This window comes from Monodelphis domestica, chromosome 2, assembly GCF_027887165.1.
Source record: "Monodelphis domestica isolate mMonDom1 chromosome 2, mMonDom1.pri, whole genome shotgun sequence".
NCBI lineage: Eukaryota > Metazoa > Chordata > Mammalia > Didelphimorphia > Didelphidae > Monodelphis > Monodelphis domestica.
This window is the reverse complement of record NC_077228.1, coordinates 135748941-135767517: the sequence shown is the minus strand read 5'-3', so window position 1 is coordinate 135767517 and position 18577 is coordinate 135748941. Positions and strand designations below refer to the sequence as shown.

Here is an 18577-nt window from a genome sequence, read left to right as displayed (position 1 = left end):
TACATAGACACAGAAGAAGTCATAATTTGCTCATTTTGATTGCAATTAGCAATTGTTGTCAAAATGTACAGTATGGATCTTAAGTTCAAAACACAATCTTCATATGGAGTAGAACCTATAGTATATGCCAGAAGCACAAATCAAAGATAAATACAAATGATGTGCTTACTAAAATTAATTAGAATATACAATATAAAAACATTTTGGAAATACCCAAATAATTCTCTACCAGAAAAAAAAACCATGAACAGAAAAACACACCCATATGTGTAAATATTATTCAAACAGCCTCTGCATTATGAATCAAAGACAATCAAAAGTCTTAAACCAGTTCCACTAGTTACATATCAATTACATAACACTGATGTTAACTTTGTTGTACCACAAATCCTCCTCACTTCTAATTATGAGGACCTCCAGGCTTCTCCACTGTCTTTTCTTCATTGGCAATATTTTCAAATGGAATAAGTAAACCCACTTGACATATTTTGTAGTCAGCTTCCCCAAAATAACAACTTGTCAACACCCTAAATAATTCTGTGAGAACTAGAACTCTCCATCATTACTTTTGTTTATGAAAATTAAATTTATAGAGTACTTTGATCCACATAATGATCTTGTATGCTAGGTACCACAAGAATTTTATTCCCATTTTGCACATGAGAAAATAGAAGTTCAGAGAGGTAAATGACTTACCTAGGGTATATCAGATAGTGTCAGAGGCAAGATTTGAACCGAGATCTCTCTTGACTCCTAATAACATATTTTCCACTTCAAGTACCCTCTCCAAACTCAAACTTGTATCCTTGATCCAATTTTATCTTGCCTATCAAAATCTCTTATTCAAACACCACATACCTTCTTTAACTATGACGTATATTATTTCTGTTATATTAACTATAATATTAATATATGAACTACCTTTCCAAACTGTAGCTCTTTTTCAATGGTCAAAAAAAGTGGAGTTCAATACTTGTTTACTGTCAACCTGAGTTAACAAAACTTCCTTCTCATCTGAGTCTCTTTCTTGGCATTCTCTGTCCAGAAGTCAACTATTCATAAACTCTTAAAAAACCAACAGACTCAGAAAGTGAGTTAAACAATATAGTTTCTGTCCACACTATTAACAGACAAACAGTTGATGCAAAAAAACCCCTAAAACATTGTTTAAGTTCAGAGGAAAGTCAAGCTACATGGTGGATACATCCCTGAAAAAATACAATGCAACCTGAAAACTGGTTGTCTGAACCACTGAGTCAGCTAGCTGCTTGATAAGCTCCTCTTCTTGCCTACTTCTCATCCAGCACCTGAGAAGACTGCCAATAGATCAACTCAGAACAAATTATGGTTTACACATGAGCAGTGCTTTACTTTTGGTCATGGCTTACATAGAAGGTTGGGGGCACCATGAAGCCAGGAATGAATACTGACAGGAAAAAATCTATGCTGGTTCTGTGTCTCACCACTTCACCTACTCTGACTCAGATGATTTATTCCCCTTCCTAATGGCAAGTTCTTCCTGAACATCCATTTTGAGGAGGAAGAGACCAGACCAGCTACTATTCTCTCTCTGAACTTTTCCACCATGCCTTCTGCCCCTCCCCTCTTTTCAGTTCTTTTTTGTCTTCCCTCTTTAAAATTTATTCTCTTTGAGGGAGGAAGCTTTAGTTTTGCCTATATTAGCATCCTTAGCACTTAGCACAGTGCCTGGCACATAATGAATATGTTACAAAGGCTTCTTGACTTGACTTGATTCTACCTCTTTTCCAAGAGGTCAGACAGAATCAATGAATTGTGGAATTATAGAACTGCAAGGGATGAATGATCATCTAGTACACTTTTTAATGTCTTTATTTACTTTATAAAACCCCGACCTTCCATCTTAGAATCAATACTGTGCATTTGTTCTAGGGAAAAAGAGCAGTAAGAGCTAGGCAATGGGGGTCAAGTGACTTGTTCAGGGTCACACAGCTAGGAAATATCTAAAGTCAAATTTGAACCCAGGACCTCCCACCTCAAGGCTTGGTTCTCAAACCACTAAACCATCTCACTGACCCAGCACCTTTATTTTACAGAATAGAACAGAAAGAGATAAATATTTAGTTAGCTGTTACCAGCTCTATTTTGAGGAGAAGAAAGGTCACCTAAGGTCAAATAGAATTTTGGTGGGAGAAAAGGAAGAGAGAAGTGAGATGTCTGACATACCAAATAGAGGTAAAGCTGGACAGCTTTTGAGTTTAAACACTAGTTTTTTGACATAAAACATGAACATATCAATCAGGGTAATTGAGGAGTAGGAGTAGGGTGTTTGATTGCATATGGAGTTGTGTGTGATAAACTTTTATGGAAATCCTATGAACTATTTGACTTATTGGGGATCTTACCATAACAGACCCTCTGTATTTCATTGGTGGAGATACCGTTGGTAAAAGCATTATAGTTTTTTCTAAAATGTTTCTTACTGTAGTCTTCCCTCCTCCTGTGGGACCTACTAACATCACACCAATACAAGCCTAAAAATAAAATTGCAAAGAATAGTTACTTTCTAAAATGTAAAAGTACCATTTTACTTATATTCTTTCAAAATTATAAATATTTTTTCAATATAAATGCCAATGATTAAAGTCAAGTACTTTCTGGGATAAAATGTTCCACCAAGTTAAACATTTAAATAATCCTTAGGAAAAAATATATGTCATCCTAGTTTTAATGAAATCATAAATCATTAGAAAAATATGGTAAAAAGTGATAAATTATGGAAGGAAGTAGATTCCCATTTAAGTTCCTGATTCTATGACTATTCCCAGATTCGGTCATATAGCAAACATTCATTCAAGTATACTATGAACAATGCACTATAATGGGCTATATAAAAGAGAGAAATATGAATAAGACAAGTTTATTTAATTGAAAATTTTTATTTAATTATTTTAGAATTTTTTTTCCATGATTCCATGATTCATATTCTTTCCCTCATTCATCAAGATTTATTTCCATATTATTAATATTTGCATTAGGGTGATCACTTAAAATCTACATCCCCAATCATATCCTCATTGACCCATGAGATCAAGCATCGATCATATTGGTTTCTGCATACAATGTTTTCCTGGTTCTGCTTCTTTCACTCTGCATCAATTCCTGGAGGTCATTCCAGTTCACATGGAATTCTTCCAGTTTATTATTCCTTTCAGCACAATAGTATTCCATCACCAATATATACCACCATTTGTTTAGCCATCCACCAATTGAAGGGCCTCCCCTCATTTTCCAATCCCCCCCCCCCAAATAGGTTGGCTATAAATATTTTTGTACAAGTCTTTTTCCTTATTATCTCTTTGGGGTATAAACACGGCAGTGGTATGACTGGATTAAAAGCCAGAGACAGTTTTTTAAAGCCCTTTGGACATGCTTCCAAACTGCCATTCAGAATGGTTGGATCAATTCACAACTCCACCAGCAATACATTAATGTCCTGACTTCTATAATTTTGGCCAATCTGCTAGGTATGAGATGATACCTCAGAATTTTTTTAAATTTGCATTTCTCTAATTATAAGAGATTTAAAAGACTTTTTCATGTGTTTACTGATAGTTTTGATTTCTTTATCTGAAAAATGCCTATTCATGTTCCTTGTTCATTTATCAATTAGGGAATGGCTTGCTTTTTTGTACAATTGATTTAGTTCCTTATAAATTTGAGTAATTAGATCTTGTAAATATTTTTCCCAATTTGTTACTTCCCTTTTAATTCTGAATGCATTGGCTATGTTTGTACAAAACCTTTTTAATTTAATGTAATAAAAATTGTTTATTTTACATTTTGTAATTTTTTTCTAACTCTTGCTTGGTCTTAAAATCTTTCCTTTCCCATAGATCTGGTAGGTAAACTATTCTATGTTCACCTAATTTACTTATAGTTTCCTTTTTTATATTTGAGTCATTCACCCATTCTGAATATATCTTGGTGTAGGGTGTGAGACGTTGATCTAACCCTAATCTCTCCCATATTGTTTTCCAAATTTCCCAGCAGTTTTTGTCAAATACTGGATTTTTGTCCCAAAATCTGGGCTCTTTGGGTTTATCATACACTGTTTTGTTGAGGTTATTTTTCCCAAGTCTATTCCACTGATCTTCCTTTCTGTCTCTTAACCAGTACCAAATTGTTTTGATGACTATTGCTTTATAGTACAGTTTTAGAACTGGTACTGCTAGCCTCCTATCCTTCACATTTTTTATTTCATTAGTCCCTTGGTATTCTTGATATTTTGTTCTTCCAAATGCCAAATGAACTTTGTTATATTTTTTTTCTAATTTGGTAATAAAAAAAGTTTCTTGTTAGTTTGATAGGCATGGTGCTGAATAAGTAAATTAATTTAGGTAGGATTGTCATTTTTATTATGTTGGCTTGACCTATCCATGAGCAATTAATGTTTTTCCAATTGTTTATATCTAGTTTTAATTGTGTGGAACATGTTTTGTAGTTGTCATACAACTCACATAATTCCTGTGTTGGTCTTGGAAGATAGATTCCTAAATATTTTATGTTGTCTAGGGTGATTTTAAATGGTATTTCTCTTTCTAATTCTTACTGCTGGGACGTGTTGGAAATATATAGAAATGCGGGTTTATTTTGTATCCTGCAACTTTGACAAAGTAGTTGATTATTTCCACTAGCTTTTTAATTGATTTCTAGGATTCTTTAAGTAGACCATCATATCACCCGCAAAGAGTGATAGCTTGGACTCCTCATTGCCTGTTTTAATACCTTCAATTTCTCTTTCTTCTCTAGTTGCTACTGCTAGTGTTTCTAGTACAATGTTAAATAATAGAAGTGATAATGGGCATCCTTGTTTCACTTCTGATCTTATTGGGAATGCTTCTAATTTATCGCTATTGCAGATGATGCTTGCTGAAAAAAAACTAATGAAGAGGAAATTAAGGCAATCATTCAAAACTATTTTGCCCAATTATATGGAAATAAATGTGGCAATCTAGGTGATATGGATGAATATTTACAAAAATATAAATTGCCTAGATTAATAGAAGAAGAAATAGAATATTTAAATAATCCCATAACAGAAAAATAAATTGAGTAAGCCATCAAAGTACTTCCTAAGAAAAAATCCCCAGGACCAGTTTTTAATGATTGCCTTAATTTCCTCTTCATTAGAGGTGAGGTCTCTCTTTTAATCTTTGATACTTTTAATTTGTTTTTTTTTCTTTCCTTTTTTATTAGATTGACCAGTACTTTGTCTATTTTATTTGTTTTTTCAAAGTACCACCTTCTAGTTTTATTTATTAATTCAATAGTCCTTTTACCTTCAATTTTATTAATTTCTCCTTTAATTTTTAGGATCTCTAATTTAGTTTTCTTCTGGTGATTTTTAATTTGTTCACTTTGTATTTTTTAAATTTGCATGCCCAATTCATTGATCTCTACCCTCCCTAATTTGTTAACATATGCACTCAAGAATATTCATTTTCCACTGAGTACTTCTTTGGTTGGATCCTATAGATTTTGATAGGATGTCTTATCATTGTCATTCTCTTCAATGGAATTGTTAATTGTTTCTATGATTTATTCTTTGACTAACAGATTTTGGAGAATCATATTATTTAATTTCCAATCAATTTTTTATTTGACTCTCCATGTACCCTTACTAAATATTATTTTTATTACATTATGATCTGAAAAGTTTGCATTTGTTATTTCTGCTCTTTTGCACTTGTTTGCCATGTTTTTATGTCCTGGTACATGGCCAATCTTTGTGAATGTACCATGTGCTACTGAAAAGAAGGTATATTCCTTTTGGTCCTTATTTATTTTTCTCCACATATCTATTAACTCTATTTTTTCTAAGATTTCATTCACATCTCTTATCTCCTCTTATTTATTTTTTGGTTTGATGTATCTAGATATGATAGAGGAAGATTCAGGTCTCCCACTAGTATAGCTTTACTATCTATTTCCTCTTTCAACACTAGTTTCTCCTTTACAAATTTGGATGCTATATCATTTGATGCATACATGTTGATTACTGAAATTTCCTCATTATCTCTACTGACTTTTATCAGGCTGTAATTACCTTCTCTATCTCTTTTAATCAGATCTATTTTTACTTTGGCTTTGTCAGATATTATCACTGTGATTTTTGCCTTCTTTTTCTCAGTTGATGGCCAATAGATTTTGCTCCATCCTTTTACCTTTACCCTTGTGTCTATCTGCTTGATGTGTGTTTCTTGTAGACAACATATGTTAGAATTTGGGTTTCTAATCTACTTTGCTATTTGCTTCTGTTTTATGGGTGAGTTCATTCCATTCACATATAGAGTTAAGATTAGTACCTGTGTATTCCCCAACATTTTGATTTCCTCTCCTAGTCCTGCCCTTTCTTCGTTTGCTATTTTCTTTTATGTTGGTTGTTTGCTTTTAATCAATAGCCCTAACCCCCATCCTCATTTTACTTCCCTTTCTCCCCCTTCATTTTTTATGCCCCTTTCATTTTTTAGGGTTTATTAAATTCTCTCCCCTCTTTCTTTCCCTCCCTTTTTGTACTCACTGATCCACTCCCCACCTTAGTTTTTCCCTTTTCATTTTCCCTTTGGGTAAGATAGAAATTTTTACCCCAATGGATCTAGATGTGCTTCCCTCTCAGAATTTGTTCCACTGAGAATAAGTTATGAGTATTACCTATTAGTACTTTCTTCCTCTCTTTCTTATGAGTATTCTTCTTCTCCCACTCCCATGTGCCTCTTTGTGTGGTATAGCTTATCCTAATTTTCTTATTCCTTCATGTTTCTCTTGGTGCCATCTTCTATTCCCCACCTTTTCTTTTTTGCATATCATCTTAAACCACTTAGTACCCCAATCTCTACCTATGAATAATTCTTCTAACTACTATAATAGTGAATACAATTTTTGAGAGTTATAACTAACATTTTTCTTATAGGAATATAAACAATTTAAACCTTATTAAAGCCCTTAAAGTAAAAAAAAAAATCTTCCCCTCTTTCTTATTTACCTTTTCATGTTTCTCTTGGTTTTTAATTTGGATATCAAATTTTATGTTTAGTTATATTCTTTCCTCATGAATATTTGGAAATTTTCTATTTTGTTGAATGCCTATATTCCCCCCTGGAAGTATATATTCAGTTTTGATGGGCAGGCGATCCTTGTTTGTAGACCCAGTTCTCTTGCCTTTCTGAATATCATATTCCAAACCTTGTCCTTTAGTATGGAGGCTGCCAGATCCTGTGTAATTCTGATTGGTGCTCTTTGATATCTGAATTGTCTCTTTCTCTCTTTAGCTTGGAAGGTCTTGAATTTGGCAATTACATTCCTAGGGGTTATTTTTTGAGGATTTAATGTAGAAGTTGATTTATGGAGTCTTTCAATATCTATTTTTCCCTCTTGTTGAAGAACATCGGTGCAATTTTCTTGGATAATTTCTTGTAGTATGATGTCAAGGTTTCTGCTTGTTTCCAGGTTTTTAGGTAGGCCTATGATTCTCAAATTGTCTCTTCCAGATTGGTTTTCCAGATGGGTCATTTTCTTAGTGAGATGTCATGTTTCCTTTTATTTTGTCATTCTTTTGACTTTGCTTTATTAATTCTTGCTACCTTTTGAGATCATTGGCTTCTACTTGCCCAAGTCTAGTTTTAATGACTGTTTTTTAGCTCAGATCTTTTGGTTTTCCATTTTGGTTTGATCTATCCTGATTTTTATGGCTTCCAGCAGCTTATTTCTGGTCTTCAATTTGCTTATCAATTTATGTGATTTCTGGGCTTCTTTTTACAAGTGGGAGATTCTGTATTTTAAACTTTTATTTTCTTTTTGAACTTTTCCTCCATTTTCTTGCCAAGTCTCTTCCATCTTTCTCATAATCTCAGATTTGAGCTCTTCAGGAGCCTGTGACCAATTTCCATTTTTTGGGAAGGTTTGGATGTGTTCACTTGTTTGCTGTCGTCTGCTGTCTCTTCTTTAGACTGGAGTTTTTCTGCATAAAAATTATTGAGGGTTAAGGGTTTCTTCTTGTTTTTTTTGGTGGTTGTAGATTGTAGTTCTTGGGAGTTGGTGGCCATTGCTTTGTTCCTTCCTTGTCAGAAGTCTGAGTGAGGAAGGGGGTGATTTTTGTACTGAGCTCCAAAGAGGTTTTTGCCCTGAGAATATATTTTTTGAGTCAAATCAGCTGCATCTACTGTGTGCTGTCCTGTGCTGTCTCATTGCCCAAACTCTGCATTCCTTAGCCTCCTCCGGACCCAAATCTCCCTGCTCTTAGAGGCGCGTCTTTGGTGGCCACAGTCAGCCCCTGAGGATCTAGAGATTGCCTTGCAAGAGGTCTGAGTATGGAGGGTAGGTAAGTCTCTCTGTTGATCTCAAGAGAAGTTTTTGTTCTGAGGCTATTTTTTGAGTCTCTGTCTTATCTGATGTGAGCTGTCCCTCTCTGCTCAATCTCCATGCCCTATCTCAATGTTTCTTTAGCCTCCTTGGGTCCCTAGTTTCGATGCTCTTAGGGGTAAGTTTGTGGTGACCTCAGCCAGTCCCTCCCTCCCCCAAACCTAGAGGTTGCCCTGCACTCTGACTCTGGCACTGTAGGTGGAGTGGGGGTGGGGTGATTAGCTTGCCCCTTGGTGGGAGTAATTTCACCCCCTTTTAGCATGGAAATGATCAAACTTTGCCTATCTTTCATGCTGCACCCTACAGTGGAGCCCCTTCACTCATCTGAACTTGGTTTTGTCTTTTTGAGATACCCTCTCTTGACTGATGGACAGGAGAGGAAGAGCCCTGCCTCTACTCTGGGGTTATCTTAATTTGGAAATACCCCAAGACAAGTTTTATGTAAAATAAAGTGAGAAATTATTTACTAAGGCTTTTCAAGGATCAAGTCTTTGAACCAGGTATTATGCTAAGCCTGGCAAAATAAATACAAGTAAGCAACAGTCAGTTGGGGGTGTTACATTAAAAAATAACACGAATAAGTCCATTTTGTCCTTTAAATACCACTTTGTGATGTTAAATCTCACCTTCATATAAGTCACCTGATTTTGGAGAAGTCACAAGATTACTCTGCCAATGATCTTAGGAATAGGCTTAGGAAATGTCAGAAAAACTACCTCTTTCCCTCTCACCTCAGTGTCTCCTGATCATGTCCACCAAAAAGAAACCAGGTGTCTCAAATCCTATATCCTGTTTTTCACCCCTTCAGATTGCCTATTAAATGAATAGGAACTAATGGTTAATATCCTTGGCTACAAAGTACTTTGGAACTCTTTTGCTTTTGAAACTTCATGCATTGCTAAACAAATAATTGTCTGGATGTAACTACTTGGTATCCTTCTTTCACTGTTAATAGTTGTTTATATTCTAATGGGAAATGTATGTATCAGAGCAAGAATTATCGGCATGGCTTGGAAATGAAAGAAAAGAGGCTGTTAATGGAACTAGGATCATTTAGAATAAGGTGAAAGCTGAAAGAGCCTGGGGCATAGAAATAGAAGTCTAAGTTTCAATGGGAAGAGGGTGAGAAATAGTTCTGAGGATGAATATGGTTTGAATATGGCTTACCACAAACCACAAAAAAAAAATAAAACAAAAAATCCATCCCCCAATCAAATAACACCCCCCACCAAAACACCCAAGCAAGCAAGCAATCAACCAGAAAAACAAATGACCCCCAAACCAAAAACCTAATTGGAGGCTTTAGTTAATCTCTTTCCAAGTATGTCCTTAGCATGAGATGTTGTTCATTTTCTTATCTTTAACATTGTTAAGTGTTTTTCTTTCAAGATGTTTTTAATCACAGAACTGGACTATGCAAATTGATCAACAATTCAAACTTTACTATTATGTGGTAATTAAGAAGGTTATAAAGACCCTTTACTCTGTAAGCCCTACTCCAACTTCTTCTGATTCCATCATCCCCGTCCACTGTAAAAATAATAATGTTGAGTTACATAAAAATAGAAGGGAAAACTATGCCAATAAAGGTTCAAAACTGTTCTGATACTTTTGATAGATGTAATCAAATGTATCTTCAGTGACAAAGTGAAGTGAAGTTCAAATGTGAACTTCCCTTCAGGAATAGGTACAAGGAGGCTAAAGAGATGTTTATAAAAAAATAAAATATTTATTGAGATATATAAGGATAAAAAGGATTCCTAATTCTAAGGATCCACCCAAATAAACTCTCTGGGTCCACAAGGAACTGCTTCTCCTGTGTTTCACAGGCTACACTAATACTCCCTGATCTGTCTAACCCAAATTTATACTATTCTAAATAAAACTACTACTATCATCCTTATAATTCTTAATGTTGCCTTCCAGTTATAAAAAAACAAAGGCTAACTGGTTGAGTCTCAACAAGAATCACATTAGGATTCTGACTCTTAACAGACTCAGAGTCCAAATCAAAGATCAGATCTTTCTTTGGTCTTCTCAGATATAAACCAATTTGTGAAGACAGAAATAGATAGTCAATAGTGTTTCACAAGCTGGAAAAAGAAAACACTAAGCTCCTTCAGGTCTTTCCCTCAGACAGAGAGAGAGCCAAGATGTTACCTCCTCCAGCTCTGAGAGAAAGTCACTGAGTGAGTGTCTCTGCCAACTGCCAGAGACCAACTGCCAACTGCCAGAGAGAGTAACTGACACAGAAAAATGATTATAACTGTCAACATTTGAAATTAACACACTCTCTCAGCTCTGCTTCAAACTCCAATTCTTTCTCAAGCCAGCCACTCTACTTCTTATCTCTAAACTAATTAAACAATACTTATTTTTTAATATCATCGTTATACCAACATGGTAAACAAGGCAGGACTGAACAAGAACTGGTTCAAACATAACACAATGTCTAATAGTGTATCTGATGATTTAAGAGAAGTTTTGAAAAGAAATGTTTCCAGTCCCTTCTAACCTTGGCTTAAAAGTTGTGACAATATACTAAAGATTGCAAAAGACTAGGAAAAGGAGGAAGTAATAAATGAAATTTATTTGTGAAGAATTGTGCCAAGGCTAAAGAGAAATAGAAGCCGGAATTCTGAGAGGGGAAAACTATCAGAAAATATACTATAATAGCTTTAATTAATGTTTAGTATTCTTAAATGATAAGAGAGGTCTCTTTGTGATCAGATTCTCTGTGTTGGTGAATATTTTTAGAGTGGGCAGGAGAGTAAGGTCAAGGGCTGGATGAGATAATGTCTATATGTACCATAAGGAATGTTCTTATATCTAAGAAGACTAATATGACCTCTGAATGGTAGAATTAAGTTCTGAACAATCCTGATCTTATGACTAGGCTTAGGCACGAGTGGGACAATACAATTTTGAAGGTATCCTTTGAAAGTCTTAAGTAAATCAATAATAGTTTATTAATCACATTTAGGCATTTTTTGGGATTTAAATAATTGTAAGCCATAGTCTCTGATCTTAACAGACAAAATATGCTAGGAAAATAAAACTAAAACACATAAAATGAGAGAAAAAATAAGGTGCTTAAATGCATAGATACTTTATGTGTTATTGGACTTCAATGAGAAGAACATAGTGAGCTGATACTTGGAAAAAGGTGTTATCAGGGGGCAGCTCCAGGCAGCACAGTAGAACTGGGAGCCTGGCCTGAAGTTGAGAGGACCTGGGTTCAAATTTGACCTCAGGCACTTCCTAGCTGGGTGACACTGGGTAAGTCACGTTATCCCCAATTGCCTAGAGCCCTTAGAACTGATACCTACTAATTCTAGGACAGAGGTAAGGGTTTTTTAAAAATAGAAAAAGGAAAGAAAAGGTATTATTAGAGCATTTAGAAAGGTAAATAGAAGGCATTCTGGTTGAGGGAACTGATAAAGCAATTGTTATATTGTGTAGAAAATAGCAAGGGTCAGAGGCTGGTATCAAGTAGAGGATGCTCATTTGGTTGTGGTAAGAAGTAAGATTAAACAGAGTAAAGCATGGAAAGCTAGGCAGATGAGGCTATATTTAAAAGGGTAGAAATTAGGCTGTCATTGGAGTTCTTAAACTGAAGACACCATAAGCTCCTTGAACACGGGATCTGCTTCTTTTCTCTCTCTGTAAATCCACTGCCTAGAACAATATGTGCCCCATTTCGATCCCCTTTATAAATAACAAAGTCAGTGTTATAGACTCCTAAAGAAAAAACTATCTAAGCAGAGCACGTAGTTTCTTTCCAAACTGACCATAATTTGCTATTCCTAATGGTTTTTAGTTCCTATGTCAATAAAAATTTTTTCTAAAGCTTGATCATATTGTTAAATACTTAAAAAATTAACAAATGCTAATTGACTGATTGAGAGATACATGGTAATATCAGTATACCAGGAAGTCTCCCTTTCTCTCTCTGTTCCCTTCTCTCTCTGTCTACGGAATAAAACTAGAGATTTTTGGGGGGGGCAGTAAGAAGGAGAGAAGTGAGCAGTAAAGAAGGGAGAGGAACACAATATAAAGGAGATAGTAGCTGAAGGGGGGAGGATAAGCATGATAATGTAATGTAAAAGACAAGAGCAAAGAGATTTTCAAGAGGAATTTAGTATTAAGCAAGTTAAGAGGTTGCCAAGTTCATTGTTGAATGGGGACTCAGAAATTGTCACTAGATTGAATCATTGGGAAATGAGAGACCTCTGTGGAGTAGTGAAGGAAGAAGGTAGGCTCAGAAGGAGAAACAAGGTGACTAGAAACAAGGTGAATAGGGACAGCTAGGTGGTGCAGTGGATAGAGCACTGAGCCTGGAGTCAGGAAGATTCATCTTCTTGAGTTCAAATGTGGCCTCAGACACTTACTAGCTATGTGTGCTTCTTCAAGTCACTTCACTCTGTTTGTCTTAGTTTCTTTATTTGTAAATGAGCAGGAGAAAGAATGGCAAACCACTCCAGTATCTTTACCAAGAAAACTTCTCTAGCCTAGCTCTTTAATTTAATTTTATAGTTAAGGTCTTTTAAAGTTTCAAACTGCTTGACATTGAAGGCCCCAAACTATTTGGCTCCTCTTTTTGCATTCTGGTCCTAATTAATAAAAGGCAAAATCAGATGCCTCACTTTCCCTCAAACATCCTCTAGATTTTCCCAATCTTTACTTATCTTTACTCAAATGAGTCCTTCAGACTTTTACAACCTGTATACTCATCAATTACCTCTTTTCCTTCTCCACAGTAACTTTTGAAAAACTTATATTTTCAAGTCCCCAGGGGTACCTTTTTTATAGTAAGTGATAGCCTCCTACTCCACTTTCCTCAGTTAGCCACCTCTATTCTTAACATTTCTCAGCATCATAATCTATTATCTCCTTTTCTTCTGGCCATTGATGGATATTTGCTATTCACCAAGCCTAATCCCAATATAGGTACACTTTGATCCCATTTCTTCCCACTTCTCCCAGGACCTTGCTCTTTCTCTATTGTGAATAGTCAATCTCTCTCCCCGCCCATTTTGCCATCTCCATACAAATATGCTTAAGTCTTTCAAATTCTAGAAGCAAACCCCTCCAAAAAAAGCCACCTATATTCACTCATAATCTGCCTCCCTATCTCTCTTCTCCAATTCAGTGCTAAGGTTTTAAAAATAAAATTGTCTATATTTGATGCCTCCATTCTAACACTAGTTATTCTCGTCTACTTCTTGTAATATATCTTATGCTCTCACCATCCTAGTACTGAAACAATTCTCTCAAAGTCACCAATTGACTAACAGCTGAATAAAAATCCATTTTTTTGTCATCATCTCCTATAACTCTTCTGTAATATCCCCCACACAATGACCACTGTTTCCTATTGGACATTCTCTCTAGCTTTGGCTTCAGGACAGTATACTCTCCTGGTTCTCTAATCTATTTAATAATTAACTTATTGTTTCCTTTTTTTTGTTCCTTTTGTTCTTTCTTTTTTTTCCTCTTGGCAATCTCATTCGTTCCCATGGCTTTCATGACCATTCCTCTGCAGATAACAGTCAAATTCTGTAAACCTAGGATATTTATATATGAATAACCATTATGTTCAGTAGTCACAAAGAGAGTAGTCACAAAGAAAGAAGAGCAGTTGAGATGAGCATACATTCATATGAGACAATATCTAAGAAAGAAGCTGGGGTAAAATCCATAGTCTCAAGTGGCTATATACAATTGCCTAAAGTTAAAGCAGCAAAATAGAGGAAGAAGCAGAATAATTATAATAATTTCTTTTTGTTTTCTTAGAGATAATCTCATTCTTTAAAAGGAGAAACCAACAAGGGCCAAACTTAGTGAGATGAAATACAATAAACATATTGTCTTGTACTTGGGTATGTAGCAAAGGAAAATAAAACTTATGCAAGGAATGATTGACAGGGTGTGAGACTCAGAATTCTCCCAGGGCTATCAGGATTCTAAACTGGTGAAGAGACACTTCCCCAGCTGTCACTCTGGATCTGAGGGAAGGAGGAGACAGGTGTAGATTTGAATCATCTTGAATCCATTCATCAAACAACAGGCCTCGAGGATCTTCTAGCTGTGGTGAAAGAATAACTCCAGTCTTCTTGGTGGACAGTCAGACTGGGGAATAGATCATTACCCTGCTGAGACATCTGAAGACATCAGCTGGATTCCTGTTTCTGGCTCATCAAAGACTCTTTGTGAGAAACTGATACCATCCCTTGTTGGATTTGCTTTCAGATAACTTAGGGTTTAGTTTGGAATAAGTCAGATAGGGTTGATAGAGTTGGTTAAAGACTTTAGATTTCCTCCTTTCCCCTTTCCCTTTCCTTCATCCCTTCTATGTTAAAATAAATTCAACATTTACATGTTTATCCCTCTGTATTACTTTCCTTTCCCCTATCCAAATTATATTTCCATATAACAGGTATCAAAAATCATACATAAGTATAAGACTGAGGCATCATGGAGATACATATCAATTGTTCTGAAGATCTGAAGATTTTAGTGAGCTACATGTCAACAGGAGTTGGCAGTCTAGTGTGGCAACCAAAAAAGCTAATGTAAACTTGGCTAGTATTAAAAGAAGAGTTTCTAGAAATAGGGAGGAGATAGTTCCACTTTATTCTGCCCTCACCAAACCTCTTCTGGAGCATAGTGCTCAGTTCTGGGACTTATGTATAAGGATATTGCTAAAAAGATCAGTGTCCAAAGGTTAATGACAAGCATGGGGAAAGGCCTTGAATCCAAGACCAAGAAGGTGAATTTTCCTACCTTTTTTTAATGAGAGTGTGGCAAAATCTTGCTTGGCTGGCTTTAATTGACATAAGCACATTTCCATTATGCCTCACATACAGAAACAGGAAGAAGCTGATATGTGAGTAGAAATCCAACTATCTAATTAGATCTACTTGGTTTATTTATCCTTGTTACATTGAGATAGGAGGTCCTGGGTGCAAAGGAGGATCAGTTGAAGAAACCATTCATGTTTAGTTTGAAGAAAAGGAAATTTCAATATCTATGTTCCTTTTGAAGGACTTATCAATTAATCACTTAAGTATGAACTAGATATTTACTTCATGGCTTTTTAAAAATATATATATAGCTTTTATAATCTAGGACAAAGGATTGTTGAAATATAATTTTACATTTACCTGGATTTGATGATAAAACTCTATAACCTTCTTTTTCTGAGATGGCCAAGGTTGTAAGCCTAGCTGGTTTACCACCATATCTATTGCTTTCTAGAAGATAAAAGAAAACCATGATGAATAAATGTGAAAACAAAATGGCTACATTATCTTAGGTTCTGAATTGAATACCCTTGAAAATAATTATTTCTTACAAATAACCAGATATAAAATTATCTTTTACCATCCACCCTTAAAAAGTACCATGGGCTACTTTTTAAAAATTCAATTCAACTAATATTTGTTAAGCACTTACTATATGCAAGGCTTTGTGCTGGAAATATAAAGGCAAAATGAAAAATGGCTCCTGACCACATAGATGTTACATTCCTTTTCACAAGAATATGGAACATTATAAAAATTTATGTTTTGCACATGACTGTAGTTGTAGCAATTTTAAGGGAGAGTAGCAGTATTGTAACATAACATAACTTAAGAAAAAGTCTAAGACAATCTAGGCAGTGTAAGGAATGTGTTCTAATAAGATGCAATTCATTTGAAAAAACCACCCACAAATATTTTACAAGGAAAGGGTATCTTTAGAGAGATCATCTGTTCTAATTCCCTCATTTCATTCATGAGGAAATTGAGGTCTAGGAGGTTAAAGCGATTTGCCCAAAGTCATGTAACAAAAAAAAGAAGAGTTGGAATTTGAACCACGGTTTGACTCCAAATATAATTTTCTAAGTATCAGTTCTAGAGGATTCAGATAGTAATCTCTGAATTTCAACACTAGAATTCTTTTTTCTACACCACTGGATGAGAAGCTAAGCTACAAAGAAATTAAGTGACAGATAGCTAGATGGCTCAGTGGATAGAGAGCCAGACCTGGAGAAAAGAGGTCCTGGGTTCAAATCCCAAAGTGCAAACTTTTTTTTTGGTAAACACTGATTTTATTTTAAATTAACAAACATTTGGTTTCTCTCCTTGCCACTTCTTCCACCCTGCCTCTACTAACAATTGGGAGGGGAGGGGAAAAATCAAACACTTATAGCAAATATAGCCCAAAATATATGTCTTATTCATCAGGTTTATCACTTCTCTATTGGAGAGGAGGTAGCATGTTTCCTTATCATTCTTCAGGGAGCATGGTTGGTCATTGCGTTAACCAATATTTCTTAAGTATTGCAAAGTTCTTAGTCTTTACAATGTAGTTATTAGTGCACATTTGACTGTGTCTCAGTTCATATACATCTTCCCAGGTTTCTCTGAAACTATTTCTTTTTTCCCCCTGTCTTATGGCACTTTTTCATTCATATGACATAATTTGTTCATCCATTCACCAATTGATAGACACCTCCATATTTTCCAGTTCTTTGCCACCATAAAAAAGAACTGCTAAAATATTGTGTGTGTGTGTGTGTGTGTGTGTGTGTGTGTCCTTTTTCTTATTCTTTGATCTCTTTAGGGTATATATAGCCCTACATATAATATATAACTATATTATATACAACTCAATCAGAAGATATGCATATTTTTATAATTTTAGGTTCTCACTCCAAATTGCTATTTAGAATGGTTGGACTAATTCATAAATCCATCACAATGAATTGGTGTGTGTTTTCTCACAGCCATTCCAACATTTGTCATTTTCCTCTTTTGTCACCTTGACCAATCTAATGGGTACAAGTAGAACATGAGAATAGCTTTGGTATTTCTTTCTCCAATTATTAATGAGATGAAGCATTTTTTTCACATAGCTGTTGGTAGCTTTCTTCTTTCTTTTGATTTCTTCTTTTGAAAACTTCCTGTTCATGTCCTTTGACTATCAATTGGAGAAAGGATTTTATTCTTATAAATCTGAATCAGTCTCTTATATATCTTTAATATGAGACGTTTTATCTGAGAAACTTGCTCTAACAATTTCCCCCACTTAATTGTTTCCCTTATAATTTGAATCATATCCATTTTGCTCGTGAAATGACTTTAATTTGTTAGGTAATATAGCCATTAATTTTATCTCCTATGCTCTCTTTATTTTATAAAGCAGCTATGTGGTGCAGAGTACAGAATACTGAGCCTGGAGTCAAGAAGATCAAATCTGGTCTTAGATACTTACTAGTTGTGTGAATTGGAGAAGGAAATGGCAAACAACTCAATAACTTTGCCAAGAAAACCCCAAATGTGGTTATGAAGAGTTGGACACTACTGAAAAACAACTAGACAATATACTTTCTTTTATTATTAACTCTTCCCCAAACAATAGCTTGAAAGATACAAAGTTATTTAAAAAAAGAGTCCATAATGCAGAATCATCACTGCCCAACTATTTGATGTATTCTGTGCTCAAGGATTTTATCAGCTAACAGCACAGTGCATAAAAATTCACTCAGAAATTCAAGCAACACAGAGAAACATAGTCATAAACACAAAGGGAAAACTTCCCTGGTAACCAGATACCTCAGAGTTGGCCTCCTCTGTCTCAATGCAATCTTACTTGGTTAACTTGTTCCTTTTCCTTACAAATATACAATTCAAACACCATAGTATTGTGATCTAGTGTAATACTAGATGGAACGACTTGTCTTCTACTCCCCTTTTATTGTCTAAAGGCAGTCTCAATGTAAGTCTGGAGTACCAATTCTGCAAAAAGTACCCCAAGCCAAGAAAAGGGAAGGATGAGAACCAAGGGAGGTTGTAGGACAGATGGCCAGAATGAATAGCTATTGTTCTAGTCTTGAAGAAAAAGGGACTGAAACCCAACTGGTGCCAATCCTCACCCTCAACAGACACTCAGGACATGAGCTAAGTCTGGTGAAAACCAAATTCCCTAAAATGGGACGAGGTTAAGGCAGCTTTGCAGCCTAGTCCTCTCTCCTCTCATCAATTCTAATTCTTCCTTCACGCAGACCAGCGGATGGAAAATAGGCTTTGTAGGTCTCTAGCACATACCTATCTCTAGTTTGCTACATTAGTGACTTTGAGAAATTTCCTTTCATGTGAGATCTGAGATATTCTCGGTTGAGTTGAGTTAC

At 35.3% G+C, this 18577-nt stretch overlaps 1 protein-coding gene across 3 annotated transcripts in view; it reads right to left on the bottom strand.

Moving 5' to 3' along the window:
- The window catches only part of DNAH14 (dynein axonemal heavy chain 14), a 433094-nt gene that overhangs the window by 218618 nt on the left and 195899 nt on the right, over nt 1-18577 (bottom strand). For all 3 annotated transcript variants that reach the window (XR_008916229.1, XM_056815999.1, XM_056816000.1), the window contains exons 37-38: nt 15567-15656; nt 2385-2513 (exon numbers count right to left, since the gene is read on the bottom strand). Coding sequence is in view for 2 of the 3 variants with exons in the window: in XM_056815999.1 (XP_056671977.1) it covers nt 2385-2513; nt 15567-15656 (219 nt within the window). In the remaining variant the exon portion in view is untranslated. The remainder of the gene's footprint in view (nt 1-2384; nt 2514-15566; nt 15657-18577) is intronic.